This window comes from Panthera tigris, chromosome A1 (assembly GCF_018350195.1).
Source record: "Panthera tigris isolate Pti1 chromosome A1, P.tigris_Pti1_mat1.1, whole genome shotgun sequence".
Classification (NCBI taxonomy): Eukaryota; Metazoa; Chordata; class Mammalia; order Carnivora; family Felidae; genus Panthera; species Panthera tigris.
In genome coordinates this window covers 120,695,457-120,711,514 of record NC_056660.1, presented here as the reverse complement: position 1 = coordinate 120,711,514, position 16,058 = coordinate 120,695,457, and the positions used below count along the sequence as shown (strand labels likewise).

At 42.8% G+C, this 16,058-nt stretch overlaps 1 protein-coding gene across 5 annotated transcripts in view; it reads left to right on the top strand.

Annotated features, from left to right (window-relative positions):
• Nucleotides 1-439: 439 nt before the first annotated feature.
• Nucleotides 440-16,058, top strand: part of PRELID2 (PRELI domain containing 2) — a 65,651-nt gene continuing 50,032 nt past the window's right edge. Inside the window, exons 1-5 of one of the 5 annotated variants that reach the window (XM_042986400.1) lie at nt 530-595; nt 5,446-5,515; nt 6,859-6,950; nt 7,184-7,253; nt 14,133-14,190. In XM_042986400.1, the coding sequence (XP_042842334.1) occupies nt 14,145-14,190 (46 nt within the window). In that variant the 5' untranslated portion in view covers nt 530-595; nt 5,446-5,515; nt 6,859-6,950; nt 7,184-7,253; nt 14,133-14,144. Of the gene's footprint in view, nt 596-5,445; nt 5,516-6,858; nt 6,951-7,183; nt 7,254-14,132; nt 14,191-16,058 lie in introns of all 5 variants that reach the window. The other 4 variants (XM_042986404.1, XM_042986413.1, XM_042986406.1 and 1 more) reach the window with 4 other exon arrangements.

Here is a 16,058-nt window from a genome sequence, read left to right as displayed (position 1 = left end):
GGGCAATTTTTACCGAATTTGAGACCCAATTTACAGCTTTTGAGGCGGCTGCCGGGATCGTGTGAGTCACGCAGTCGCTGACCTTTGTCACACCAGACTCAGCAACACGGAGGGGGGTTAGATTACAAGCCAATCTCAGAGGGCGGGTGGTTGTTTCCGTATTTACGATCCTTTTCTTAGGGCTGCTGAGTGCGAGGCTCAGGGGCGGGACGGCACCGGAGCTCCGGGCCAGGCCGCGCGGCGCGGAGAGGTGGGGTCACGGGCCCTGCAGGCAGGGCGGGCCGCTTCAGGTGCGCGCGGGCCCCAAGCCGCCGCAGCTGCTCCCCCCTCCCCGCCGCCCACACACCTCGGGGCGGAAGGGGGCGGGGCGCGATCGCCTGTCCGTTTCTCCGGGGGGGGGACAATAAAGTTTCGAAAGTTTGAAAAGGCAGGGAAAAAAAAAAAAAAAACCCTCGCCCCTTCGGCGGGGCGGGTGTGGACGCCTGCGGCCCGGGGCGAGCCCGGCGCCCGGCGCGCGGGGATGGGGGTCACGGTGGACGTGCGCCAGGTGTACAAGTACCCCTTCGAGCAGGTGGTCGCCAGCTTCCTCCGAAAGGTACCCGCCCACTCCGGCCCGGACGCGCGGCACCCGGGAGCCCTGGCCCAGCCGTCCGCGGTCGGGGCGCCCGGCCCTGTCCGGGCCCCCGCCCCGACCCCCCGCGGGAGTCTCCCCCACCCCTCCCCTTCTCGCGCTCCAGCTGCGGGGTTCGCCTCGGGATATGCAGGGCGGGGGTGGGAGTGGATTTCCTCGAGGGCTTCCCTTCGTGGTGCGCGGCGCCACGTTCACACCCTGTCCCGGAGTGGCAGGGAACGCAAGTTCTGGAGCCTGCTTGAGGCCGCACAGGACTTGTGGATCTTTCTAGTACCTCATGGACCCCTTAAAAGCTAGTGGGGACCGTGGAAGCCATCACCCTAGGTTTCCCAGCATTGTGGCTCTATCATCACAGTGGAGGTGGCTGTGGGAGACTTGGGGCAGATTGCTTACCCTCTCTGTGCCTTGGTTTTGTGATCTGTGAAATGGGGACATAATAGTACTAAGTGAAAGGGTTAGTTGCGAGGACTCAAGTGAGATAATTCATGGAAAGTCACTGATGGAAGGCCTCTAAAGTGTTGTAGTTGTTTGTGCCGCTCTAACTCCACCCCAGTCTCGGTGTTCAGTGGCCCTCTTTTCTCAGGGCTCCTCCGAGGACTGTGCTCATGGTAATAGAAGGGGAAATTTCGTTGAGAAATTGAAAGCACCCAGGCCAGGGAGCTGGGACTCCTGGACTCTTGTCTGTCTCTGCCTTTAGTTCCTTCACTTGGTCAAGCGTCTCTTCTCTTCAGACGCACTTTCTGCTTCTAAGAGTGTTGTATCAGAAGATATTTTAGGTTCCCCTTCAGCTTTCATGTTCTTAGACAAGGTTTGCCAGACTTGTAACTTGCCTTGGGTAGCAGCCACCAAGCAGTGCACTCCTTATACAACCCACAAGCCATCAAAGGGAGATAAGGGGAGAGGAAGTTAAATTTTTTTTAATTAATGTTTGTTTATTTTTGAGAGAGTGCGCGTGCGCGAGCAGGACAGCGGGGGGTGGGGGGGGGTGGCTTTGTGCAGATAAAGAATCTGAAGCAGGCTCCAGGCTCTGAGCTTTCAGCACAGAGCTCAACCCTGGGCTTGGATTCATGAATGACAAGATCATGACCTGAGCTGAAGTCAGTCGCTCAATGGAGTGAGCCACCCAGGCTCCCGAGGAAGTTAATTTTTTAAGTGATAAGACCTGACCTTCACATGAGGAGGTGATACAGTTTGGGACCCAAGCCGAGGATTGTAGGACTCTGGGTAACATGGTGTTGCCTTAGAAGTCTTTTTTGGGGGAGAATGTCAGCTTGTTGATAGATCTTCAGTATCTAGAATAGTGCCTAACAGCTAGTAGGTGCTCACTAAAAATCGGATAACTGATGAATGACTAAATGAATGAAAGCTTGAATTGTGGATCTAGTGTAGACTTTGCCTTAGGCCACACTTCTGGGCCCAAAAGAGAAACAGCCAACTCTCCCTTAAAAAAAAAAAAAAAAAAAATTTTTTTTATGTTTATTTACTTTTGAGAGAGAGGGAGACACAGAATCTCAAACAGGCTCCAGGCTCCGAGGTGTCAGCACAGAGCCTGAAGTGGGGCTCAAACCCACAAACTGTGAGATCATGACCTGAACCAAAGTCAGACACTCAACCGACTGAGCCACCCAGGCACCCCAACAACTCTCCATTTTTTCTTAGGAAGTTGGGAGTGTGGATTCTTTAATGCCACTGCTCCCTTGGAATGCCTTCTGGATTGCACTCCTCAGGAGCTGATCTTTGCCTTGTCAGACCTGGAAGGGCACTTGATCCAGATCAAAATCATTGACTATCTTCTCCAGCATTGGATAGTTACTGCTGCACATCTCTTTTTCTCTCATTAGACTCATGCCTGCAGAAGCACATAGCACAATGACATGCTCTCTTTTAGAGAGTATTGTTCATGTGGTCATGCTTCTGGGCTAAAAGCTTTTCTTCTGTATACTGGGCTCGGTGCTAGGACACAACAGATAGACCCTCTTTTCATGGGGCTGATGGTGTCTAGTAAGTGAGGCTGACGTTAATAAATGGCCAACAGATGAATACATACTTAAAATTGATGATATGTATTTACAGAGAAAGTTTATGTTACTGGGACCAAATATAGCGGGGAAGGCCTGCTAAGGTCCCGCATGGTGGCCATGAGGAAAGGCTTTGTCAAACAAATGGCCTGTGTGAAATGATGGCTGATGTGTGAGTAGGACTTTCTCAGGCAAGAAGAGAGGGGGACGAAGTGCTTTCATACATTATCGTATTTCCCTCTTCCAGCAGCTGCAAGCAGTTAGGACTGACTTCCATTTCATTACGTAGAAAACCTGAGATTCAGAGGATTTGAGAATCTTTTCCAAGTTCCCATGGCCAGCAGCTGGGAGAGCCAAGATTTCAGCACATCTGAATCCTAAGTCTACACCCCTAGTCCCCCAGGCTGTGCTGCCTTCCACATAATAGGCATTCCGATGACTAGTGAGGGGATAAAATGTTCCAGAATCATCTTTGCTGTGCTCTTTATCCAATTTCAGTTTTCTTTTGTCTATTCTCAGGACTTATTTTATCTTGGTGGACCCGTTGTGCCTGATGTAGGGGTATAGCTTTGATGTGTGGTACAGTGAGAGAATATAGTGTCTCAGGTTTCTGTTGCTGTGTAACAAATCACCCCTGTGATGCAGTGGATTAAAGCAGTGGTAGACCTTTCATTCTCATAATTCTGTTGACTGGGCTCAGCTGGGTGGTTTTTGTGTGCCAGTGTCTTATAGCTGAAGTCACTTAGCTGCATTCAGTTACAGTGTGGAAGATTTCTTGTAAAAAACTTGGCAAAGTGCCTGGCACATAGTAAATAAGGACTGAGGAGGATATTTTGGAAGGTAGGGTTTCAGGGAAAGGAGAACATTTTCAGAAAAGACCTAGCAGTGGAATGATATAAGCACTGCAGATGATACTACACTTCCATTCTTTCTTTTTTTTTTATTTTTAAAAAATATTTATTTATTTTTGAGAGAGAGAGAGAGAGTGCGAGCAGGGGAGGGTCAGAGAGAGAGGGAGACACAGAATCTAAGGCAGGCTCCAGGCTCTGAGTTGTCAACACAGAGCTCAGTGCAGGGCTTGAACTCATGGACTGTGAGATCATGACCTGAGCCGAAGTCAGACGCTCAACCGGCTCAGCCACTCCTGAGCCCCATACACTTCCATTCTATATTCACAAAGCACTCCTTCAGAGAGTGCCTTAGAGATCCCTGGAAGGGGCTATGTGAGTCACTAAATTATGAGATGTCAATAAATCCGTTTGCTGTGAGAATTTTTGCCTTACATTACTTGAAGCCATGAACTGGAAGTCAGTAGATGGATGGCCATCATTGTGCCTTCCCCTTTAAAAGCAGTTTTTGGGTGGCCTAGGGACACAGTTTTCACCAGTCTGTATCAGGCTCTAGTGCAAATTAAGAAGAGGTATCATCTAAAGGCAGTCAGAGAAACATAAATATATGACTTCACTCATAGGTGGAATTTAAGAAACACAACAATGAACACAGAGGAAGGGAAGGAAAAATAAGAGAAAAAGAGAGGGAGGCACACCGCAAGATACTCTTAATTACAGAGAACAAACTGAGTGTTGCTGGAGGGGTGTGGGGTGGGGGGATGGTCTAAATGGGTGATGGGCATTAAGGAGGGCACTTGTTGGGATGAGCACTGGGTGTCATATGTAAGTGATGAATCACTAAATTAGACTCCTGAAACCATTATTACACTCTACGTTAACTAACTTGGATTTAGATAAAATCGAAAAAAAAGAAAGAAAGAAAGAGGCACCATCTTAGTGGTCGACCCCATGAGCTCCCAGTAAATGGGGCTAGTGGAAAGTAAATGGGGGCATTTATGCAAATTAGCAAGAATGGCTGTTACCCAATCAGGCTCTTGGGGTAACCGTAGAAATTGAGTAGGGCTGAGTGGGGGTTCCTGGCAAAGCTTTATTGGGTTGGCTCTAGCAGAAGGGAGACAGCCCAGGGTCTGTAGGCTGGGTTCCCAAGGAGAGGTCTGGGAGGGTTTTAAGGAGGCCTAGGCTGAAAAGGGTGATGTCCAAATGTGTAGGGGTGGGTTTTTCTTTTGTTCTGTTTTTTTTTTTTTTCGGGGGGGGGGGCTCGTGCAGTTAAAGGTCAATGCTTCTTGCTTCTTCTTGAGTTGCGTGTCTAATTAGCGTGTTAAGTTCCTATCCCTGGGTGATTTTTAGTATTATAATAAGGGGAAAACTCAGTGGAAATTCATCACTGGGTCTATCTTGGCTCAGGTGGTTGGGTTTTCACAGGGGAGTGTCCATTCCTTTTGGTGCTGGAAAGTTAGCACAGTGTCTGAACTGGATCAGACTCGCTGAAAACTGGGTCATGGGCTTGTTTGGAGCTTGGGGCTTCTGGCATTTGGCCTTAGTTTCTGATGGCAAGCAGCACCTGCAGACATTGCTAGAAGACTGGGTTATTGTGGCTTCTTAGCCATTTCCTGGGTGTGGGGGCCCAAGTCTGGTGCCTGTTCTGTCTCAGCACTCCTTCCTCTAGGTGGCTGTAGCCCTGTGCCCACCGGCCTGCTAGATTGGAAGACCTTGTGCAGTGAGCAACATGCACAACTCTATACAGCAAACCTGCTGTCTTAATTTCCTATCTGTGAAACAGCAATGCCATGTACCTTACCACCTATCTCCTAGGAGTGTTGTGAGGATCAAATGTGTAACAGTCTGACAAGCGTTAGCTTTTTACAAGTGTAAGATAGTAAGAATGATCTTTTTGGCTAAACATACTTTTATATTTCTTTTAGTCTGTATGTATTTTTTTTCAAAGGAAGATACTTGGCAGAAGGGACAATCATATGAGGATCTCTGGGAAGCATTTAATCTGATTTTTCACAATGGTATGTTTGAAGCTGCTTCAGCACTGAGAATGTTCTATTTTAAATAGAGTCTACTGATCTACGTCTTTTGGTATGTTAGGACTTGCCTTCCAAGTTATAATATACTACTATTTTTAAAACCTGAGGAATGTTTGCTCTTCTTACACCTGCCTGTTGGATACCACAGGCAAAATATTAGCTACATGCTTTCAAAGCTAAGTGGTACCTTGAAAACAAACACCGCAGAGTACTCTTTGTTCATAGAATATAGTGTTTCCCAATGAACTCTTATGTAGGTATGCTATGAAACCCAAAATGGTTTATTTATCAGATGCTAAACTGTAGTTTCAATGAGGTATATTGTCAGTGTGCCTGATAGTGTATTTAGGTTCCTTTTTTGTATGATCTCTTACCTTTCTAGGTCTTATCACTTATACCTGTTTCCTTTTCTTTATTTAAAACCAGCTACAAAGAGAACACAAAGTTGCATGGATGAGTGTAGCAGTCTAGAAGCTCACTCATCTCTAACAAGCTCACGCCAGTCTGTTTACTGAGCTTGGGTTCACCAGCTAGATTCAAACACTTGTTCAGTTTTGTGTATTTGAAACTTAAAGTTATTAAAAAGGACCCAGAGGGCCTTTGTGTTGACTGGATTTTCTTGTTTATTCTCAAATAAGGCCAGAGACATTAAGAGTTTTTTGTACTATAGAGTTGTTCAGGTTAATTTTCTTTCTGTGCTGTAGGCCAAAGAATCATTGTGAATAGAGTGTGAGGTTCATGGGCTTACACTCTACCATTTATTCCTCATGCATCACAAGTACCCAAAGAGATCCTGGAACATAGTAGGTGCTCACCAAATCCTTGCTGAGTGGATAAGGAAATGCACTATTCAGGAATTTGGCCCTATGTGATTTCACACTGAAGTTGTTGTGGGTCTCAGTAACATGTCCTTACTTAGGGTATTGTAATAAAATGGACAGATCAAAATAATTTCTTTGCTTCAACACAGCGGCCTCGGGTTTTATTTATTCTCGCCAGGAGCCTGATGTGCTGAACAAATGGTTTGAGTGTTTACCCTTACACTCATAAAGGCGATTTATGAATGGCTATTTCCATTTAGAGTAGAAAGTTGATTGGGCAATTAATAATGTTTCCATTTCTGATCCTATCTTTTCTCACTTGCAAATCTGACACTTAGTTGTGTAGAACATCTCTTCCTGCAGAGCTCCTGAAATACTTGGGGTAAACCCATATTTCCAAAATCCATGTTTTGATGAATGATAAGCCTCGTTTAACATAATGGTTATCTTTTTACTTACGCTGTAATAGTCTTTCTTTTATCTTCCTATCCTCAATTCTCCTAGAAGAAGATTAGGTACGACACGAAGCAGAATGGTGCAAACGGGAAGAGTACGGGCTCTGACATCAGCCGGGGGGACCGAGTGCTTCTAGCTGTGTGAGTTTGGGCAAGTCAGCTCTTTTTCTATGCCTCGGTTTCCTCATCTCCAGAGTAAGATAATAGTCACTGTGTTCTGGAATTGTTGGGGGAAATTAAGAGGATAACGCACATAGTTGCATGCATTGGCACACAGTAGGTGCTTTTGAAGTACAGTACTTGTTAAAAATCTTGAGAGTAATACTAACAATAATAATTTCTTACATTTATTCCATGAACCTGAAAATAAAAAGCTGAGAGGAGTAGTCTGCAGAAACCTTTACCAACTTGGAGTAATAAAGAGAAGAAAGAACAGGAATAAAGGTGCACATTTGAATTCTGACTTGTTTTTTAAATGTTATTTAAATCATAAACTGTACTTGGAAACTTATCTATTGGTGGTTGTGGCTTAATAAGTTTATAAAAGGTAGGATGATTCTTAACTGTTAAAGTACTGGTAGTAAAACTTTTCCTAGGTCTACTAATGGACACTTACAGTAAGTTTGTGCATCTTTTTGCCTCTAGGAGATGAGATAAATAAAACATGGCCCCAGCCCTCAAGGGGACAGAGGAAATACATTAATTTTTGTGATAAATGCTTTCTCAGGGGCATGTTACAGATATAGAGTGTGAGGAAAGGATCCTATCTTTTTAAATAATATTTTATTTTTAAGTAATCTCGACACCCACCATGGGGTCGAACTCACAACCCTGAGATCACACACTCCACTGACTGAGCCAACCAGGCACCCCATTTTTAATTATTAATCTATGAGAGCTTTTAGAGTGCTTAGAAAGACTTTGTTGCCTTTTCAAAAATGTCAGTACTCTCTAGTACTTTCCGGACTCAATGCCTTCCCTAATGCTAGTAGGGAGGGATTGTCAGGAGTTCTTGTCACATGGACTCTGAATTGGGAAAGCATGAGCTTTGAAGTTTTATTCTAGGAAAAGAAATATCTTTTAATGATTTTTATTTTATTTATTTATTAAAAAAATTTTTTTTATGTTTATTTTTGAGAGAGACAGAGTGTGAGTCGGAGAGGGGCAGAGAGAGAGAGGAGACACAGAATGCGAAGCAAGCTCCAGGCTCTGAGCTGTCAGCACAGAGCCCGATGTGGGGCTCGAGCCAAAGTCGGATGCTCAGCCGACTGAGCCAGGTGCCCCTGTTCTAATGATTCTTTTTTTTTTTTTTTTTAGTTTTTTTTTAACGTTTTTTTATTTTTGAGACAGAGACAGAGCATGAATAGGGAAGGGTCAGCGAGAGAAGGAGACACAGAATCTGCAACAGGCTCCAGACTCTGAGCTGTCAGCACAGAGCCTGACGCGGGGCTCGAACTCACGGACCGCGAGCTCATGACCTGAGCCAAAGTCGGACGCTCAACCGACTGAGCCACCCAGGTGCCCCTCTAATGACTATTAAATCATCACCGACATATATTTAGTTTGCAGATGGATACTAGGAGTATGCTTTAATACCACACCACAGTAAATTGCAAGATAAGCACTGAAGTCCTGAAACTGAGTTTTAAAAAATGTAGCCTTTCATTCTTCATCAGCAAGAAACTGCTACTGTTTATTGAGAACCTGCATGATGCCAGGTGTTACACTTTACATAAAATTGTTCCCTTTAATTTCTGTGACAACTCTCTGAGATGGATTTTTCCCCCTATTTTCACAGATGGAGAAACTAAGGCAGGCTGAGATTAAAGCATTTTGCCCAAGACTCTCACAGATGGGTTTCAGACTGAAGTCTCTGGGGTTTTAAAACTCAATTGTTTCCAACAGTCTGTATTTTCATTTTAACTTTGTTTTTTATTTCTTAAGTTTTCATTTAGAAATACAGTTGACCCTAAACAACATGATGTTTAGGGACACTGGCCCCCACACAGTTGAAAATCTGCATCTATGTGACTTTAGACCCCCCCCCCTCAAATTTAACTACTAGTAGCCTGCTGTTGACTGTAAACCTTATAGATGAAATGAACAGTCAATTAACACATATCTTGTATGTTATATATATATATTATATACTGTATTTTGATGGTTGGAGAGCTAGAGAAAAAAATGTTGAGAAAGGCATAAGAAGAGAAAATGCATTTATAGCACTGTCCTGATTGGAAAAAAAACCCACATGGAAGTGGCCCCACACTGTACAAACCCCTGTTGTTCAAGGCTCAACTGTAATTTGACTTAAAAAATGTTGCAAAACAAAGAATTCCAGGGTAGCCTTTACCCAGCTTCCCCAAACCACTGTATAGTTTTTAAAGCCAGGGAATTAGCATCGATAAAATGTTAACTGATCTACAGACTTTATTCAGATTTGGCAGTAGTCAACTAATAGCATTTTTTCCAGTCTAGGAGTCAGTCCAGGATCCCACATTGCATTTAGTTGTCCTGTCTTAGTCTCCCCCAGTGTGGGACAGATCCTCTATTTTTTTAAATTTCCGGACCGACCCTGGCACTTTTGGAAGAGTACTGGTTGGTTATTTTGTAGACTTTTTATCTTTAAATGCATCTGGTTTATGTATGCATTTGATGTTGAGATACGAGGCTTTTCCTTTGTGTCACAATTATAAGCTATTTCTGTCAAAGAAACTTCACTGTGTCATTGCCAATTATTAGGACATTTTTGAATGAAGAAAGGTGATGTGACGTCGTTGGCCCAGGCAGAACGGCCTTGCGTGTCCTCTGGTGGTCCATCGCCCCGGCTCCAGAGACGGCAGCATCATGGGCTGTGTGTCTGCTTGTCCTTTGTTCTTTCTGCTTCATCATCCCATTGTCCTGAAAGGCCCATGCACAAGCATTCAGAAATTTATTGACTTAAAAATGTTTTGTCCTTGAACATTGAAATTTTGACTAATCGATGATTCATTTGATCTTTGTATAAAATCAACTTTGCTTTCCTCTAAGATAGACTATTGCATGTAGGTCATAAAGGAAACTTGGCACAGTCCCTGGTGATGTTTTTGTTTAACTAAAATGCCACATCTCTTTTCTGCAGCTCCCCTGCTTTGCATGTGGATGTTTGGAAGCAGCCTGAGGAGCAAAGATTCTCATAATGCTTATGAAACAGAAATGTTAACATACAGACTTATTTTAGGTCCTCTTGGCCTTTGTAGGACTAATACAGCTCTGTCGCTGAGTTGCTTCCTTGTGCTCTCTTGGATGCCATTTAGAAGTTGGTACACAATGGCTCCTTTGGAGGTCATTGACTCTTTTTTGGGAGGGGGTATTATAAAAGGCAGGCATTAACTTCTGAGCCTTTGGAAAGTTGGTATTTTAAAAAGTCCTTACTCTTAACAGTAGGCTTTATGAAAGCTTGTATAATTTTCCCTTGTAAGTAAGAAAGGTAAATAACCATATCGTCATGAAACTCTTCCCACAAATATAGTGACTGTTAATTCCTGTAACTGGATGGACTCCATTTTTTGGCCTCTCACTTTTCATAGCTCTGTGTTTGTCTTAATGTGTATTTTCTTTTTTTACCCAGTATTTTGCAGTTTTTGGCCTCTAACCTTTTATTTATTTACTTATTTAGGCCTCTTACCCATTGCTGTGTAAAAAGTATTGAAAGCAAGGTATATGACAATGTAGAAGAGTCTCCATTTTACCCTTGTTAGACTGTGGTATTTGCAATAGATTTGTATCTCAGGAAAAGGAAAAGGAGTTAGTTTACACATTTGGTAAAGAAAGTAAACTCATGAGTAAGTTCAAAATGAAGTGAAGTATACCTTGGAAGATCCCTTAAGTCAGCCAGAATATATGGCACATGTGGTGACTGTACACAGCCCCCCGTGTGGTAATTATTTTTGTGCCACTGCAGCTTATGATCCACTGAGCCAGGTTCAGAGATGGCACGCATTTTGGGCAGATACCTGGGTGTTCACACCACTTTGCTTCCATGAGAGTCCCTAGCGTGGAGTGGGGATTGGAAAATCCGTGTGACCCTGTTTATGCCATTGCGCTTTTCATGCAGGGGCTTCTTATCTTAATAGTTGTTGATTGGTTTACTCGCTTCGGGAAGTACTAACTGAGATAATACATATGGCAGCCTCTAATACAGGCGTGGGCATAGTAGAACAGTGCATACTCAGTAAGTCTTTGATGGTCTTAATCCTGACCTAGCTTGATCCGTTCCAGTGTCACACCGCATTGGAAAAAATGTCCAGAGAAACCTGTCCACTGCTTCCTGCCTTCCCGAATTGGCATTCCTGTTGATGACCGTCTTTGAGAGCGTTCCCTCTCTCAACCCCTTGTGAACCGGAGTTCAGAAAAATGTTCGTGAATTAAATCATGAATATTCAAGTTACCACAAGGTGGCGTCAGATCATTTCAAGTAATGCCAGATAGGGGGAGCCTCAACATAATAAATCTTTCATTTTAAAAAAGTTAAAATATATGCCTTTCACATCAGGGCATTTAGTTATTGTAAACAAACCTCTCATTTCTTTTCCCATTCAGGATCTCTTGTGTTTGGCTAATAAAACCTTCATTTTACTTGTTATTTACAAGCATTGTCTGTTGAGTGACCCTTAAGTATTTTATAATGACACCTTTCCACAATTTCTCATCTCCCTATTATCCCTTAGTTTGATTTAGTTTCTCCTGATATGTTTATTTTTTTCTTGTTTGTTTCCCCAACTAACATGTAAACTCTGAAGAGGCTGCAATTTTATTTCATTACTATATCCTCAGTGCCTAGAACAGTGCCTGGCATGGTAGGTACTCAAAACCTCTTAAATGAAGAATTTTCACTATTGTTTCAGTCAATGCTCTTTGGCTTAATAAGAAAATCTTAGAATTATGTTAAAGTGTGAAGTTTCTGAGTTCATATTCTTTGGGAATTTTACTGATAATTTAGTGAAGTAATTAGAACTTGAAAGCTTTTATCAGTCTCCTCCTCTGGTGGTTACATTTCAGATCTCCTCCATAATTTAGTAATCTTCCTACAACTTACAGTGTATTTGTAATATTCATTCAGGGTGTATTGATGAATGCAAAACGAACAAACTAGGACTAGTCAAGGAAATACTTTCAGACTTTCATTTTATCTTGGCACAAAAGTTTCTATTCACACACACAAACACACAATTCAAGGGATCTGTGTGAGGCTCAGACACCTTCCTTGCTTGAGGGGTGCTCTGTAAGTGAGGCCCCTTGCAAGGAACAGAATAGCTAAACTTGACCCTACCTAGTGGACACTATCTGAAAGTTAAACTTCAAGAAAGCAGTGGCCATAATTTTGAGCCTTTTTTTTCTGGAGCAAAAATGAATGAATGAATGAATGAATACTTAAAAATCAGTTTTTTTGATTACTCATCAAGATTGCAGTTGCCAGGATGGGCATGATGAAGTGTCAAGGCTACTGAGGGCTGACCAGAGAGAACTGATCATCTGTTCTCTTCATAGATAATTCTCCAAACAAAATAAGGTTTATTTTCTAAATTGGCCCCCTAGGGAGCGAGGTTCATCTTCCTAATCATTCATTCATTCAGCAAAAATTTATTGAGTGCCTACTATATGTCATACACTGTGCTAGTGGTAGAGTTACAGGAGTGACTGAAATAGATCATATTCCTGTTCTCATAGAGCCTCTGTTCTCATCCAGTGTCTTTTGGGGCCACAGGTATCTTTAATAATGTAGGTAATGGACCCTTTTCTCTGAAATCAATCAGTCAGCCAACTCCCCCCCCTCCCCCCCCCCCCCCCCCCCCCCCCCCCACACGTGTGCATGCAGGTACCTGTGTGAGATATGGGAGACCCACACCCTGGGTAACATATACCATTTCCTGGGGTTCCAGAGACTTGAAGCTCATCAAGTGGAAGGCCCCTCTTTTCCTGCTCTTCAGCCTTTTCACTGCTCTCCTTCCCTTTCCGCACTTATTGATGTCTTGGATAAGACTTCCTGTCATTTTTTTTGCAGGTTTGATCACATGATGAAGCAGTGTAAGTCTTTGGGCAAAGAGCCCAAGGAGTGCTCTGCAGGCTTGGACCAGGGGCCCCCTTGTCTTATGGGGAAGTCCTTTCACCCCTGAAGTCTTTCTCTTTGCACCTGAGCAATAGAAAGGGTTGGATTTGAGTAATTCTGAGGTCATTCAAGGGTAGGTTAGGTAGGCAGGTTTAGAAGGCAATAGAAAATATCTGTGGGTAGATTATAATCTCAGTGCTAACTAGCTGGGTGATTTTGAGCAGATTATTTAGTTTATCCGGGCCTTATTTTTCACATGTGAAAGGGAAATAGCAGCATTTACCTCATGGTATTGTTTTGAGAATTAAAATGAAATAATGTATGTAAACTGCCTGTGACAAAAATGATAGCTTTTTCCAGCCTTCTTTTATCCAAATTGTCTTTCTGGGGAATTAATAGATAAATGATCATTGAGCACCTGGAGTAGACTACTTCTGATTATTTTCCTCTGATGCTAAACCAGCTGCCAGGCAGTGGTACCCAATCATAGTGGAAGGTTCACTGTGTATTAGGCCTGGTTTAATTTCACGCCTCTCCCACTAACTAGCTGGGTGACCCTAAACTCTAACCTTTATCCAGTTTCCATTTCTGGCAGATGAAGTAATGATAACATATGACCCAGCCACAGCAGAGAAGCTGTTTTGGGATTTAAACAAGGTTATGTAGGGGCACCTGGGTGGCTCAGTCAGTTGAGCATCCAACTCTTGATTTTGGCTCAGGTCACAATCTCATGGTTTGTGAGATCGAGCCCCACGGCAGGCTCCATGCTGACAGCATGGAGCCTGCTGGGGATTCTCTCTTTCTCTCTCTCTCTCTCTCTGCACCCATCCCCCCACCAACCCCCCTCTCGAAATAAATAAACTTAAAAAAATAAACAAGAACGTGTAAGTGAGTAAAGCATGTAGCACAGTGCCTGCTACAAAGGACACTCTTCATTTAGGCCAGGCTGGTTCCATACTAATAGTAATACTTATTAATTAGATTAACATAACCCTTCCTTCTCTGCCCAGGGCTGTGTTGGATCTAAAGGTTTCCCCTGGATTTATACAAGTTCAATTCATGATAGCTTCTTACTTATCTAGGCCGAAGTAGTACAATGAAGGGCCTTGATTGAAAACTGGCCTTAGAGTTGCTTGGAAAATATTTACCGTTCCTGCAAATAACTGTGGTTACTGTGAGGTAATTCATTTTGGTGAAGGATGAATGGTAATTCTTCTTTATGTGTTTTCATTTAGTATCCCAACCCCATGGATAAAAATGTCATCTCTGTAATAACTGTGGAGGAAAAAAGAGGTAAGTTCTCTGAATATACCTCACTTCAGTGATGATCATTAAGTAATAGTGATGTTTGTCAAGGTGTGTGTGTGTGTAGCCTGTTTTTCTTTTTTTAAGTTTATTTTTTATTTTGAGAGAGAGACAGAGTGAATGGGAGAAGGGCAGAGAGAGGGAGAGAGAGGGAATCCTAAGCAGTCTCCACACTGTCAGCGCAGATCTGGATGTGGGGCTTGAACTCACAAACTGTGAGATCATGACCTGAGCTGAGATCAAGAGTCAGACGCTTAACTGAGTGAGCCACCCCGGCGCCCCAGCCTATTACCTTTTAAACAGATATCAGAACAGGTGTATTTCTGTATTTGAGGTGACAGAGAAGAGTACCCAGCATTTAAAGCAGCAGTAGAAGCCTTGTTTAATATGCTTTTGTCACTCAATTAATGACTGATGACAATAGTAACAGCCAACATTTCTGAGCATTTAATATGTGCCAGGCACTCTTATTAACTCCTTTAATCTGCAGAATAATGTTTGGGATATGTATTACTATTACTGCCTTTTAGTGTATGAAGAGATCAAGGTACTGAGAGGTTAAATAAATTGCCCAAGGTCACATGACTATATCCCTATAATATATTCATGTATCATTGTATATACGACAAAACATTTGTGATTAGTAGCATGTATGTAAGATGTGATTGTAAAGTGATTATATTATAGAATATGATTCCATATTGACCAGCGCAGGGGTGGGCAAGCTATGCTTGTTCTGCTTGAATTTGTGAATAAAGTTTTATTGACATACAGCCGTGCCCACTTGTTTACATATCTTCTATGGCTTCTTCTTGGCGACAAGAGCAGAGTTAAGTTGTTGCAACAAGACTGTTCATACCATAAAGCATAAAATATTTACCATTTGGCCTTTTACAGGAAAGGTTTATTCACCCCTAGACTAGAGCGTAGGAGTCTCCACTGCTCTCTGTCATTTGTATTTCCCTGGAATAATTTTTCACTTTCATTGCCTGGACTTGAGAACTGGGCCACATAGGAAGTTCTGGTGAGGCACATAATCAGTGTGTAAACATTTGGAGACACCCAGGCCCACTTCTGACACGCTCTTGAGCCTTCTGAGAAAATGTGTGAGATGCCACTGTTTGTTACGTGACTCTGAAGTCTTCTCTGTGCTTGGTAAACACAAAAACTGTCTTTTGTTTGTGAAGGTATTTTTTTTGTGTCCATACTCTATTAATAGATTTTAAAAAACATTTTTTTCATGTGTCTGCACTCAGTGTGAGAGAAACTTGTGATGGGGCATCAGAGAAATCTGGTTTCAAGCCTTGATTTTGTTACTCCCTGCATGACCTAACTTCTTCGAGGCTCTGTTTCTTCGCTTATTAAATGGGAAAATAATATTAATCCTGCTTTAGGTTGTTATGAAGATCAAATGAAAGAACAATATGTGTATTCCAAAGTGGTATAGGAACATTAATTATGATTTCTACCATTGACGGGAGCATCGTTGCCTGCAGGAGTGGCTAATCCATTTTAAGTGGGTGTGCTGCAAACATTGGATAAGCTGGCTGAAGGAAGGCCAGTGGGCAGGAGACAAACCCACTCCTCACCCTGTCAGTGGCTTCTGGGCAGTCTGGATGTTTGCACTGTCCGGGCTATTATAGCCAGGGATTTGAGAAACCCTGCAGGAGCTTGGCTGAGTCACAGTAATTTACAGGCCAAAAGACAATACTTCAGAGTTTATTTTTTTCTATGACTTGGACTCCCCTTTTCTTAATTCACATTTATTGTGTGCTTTTTACATTTTTGGAAACTCTGTTCCAAAACAGAGTAGTGCCAGTCACAGGGAATCTGTTTCTTTATAAGTGAAGACTATG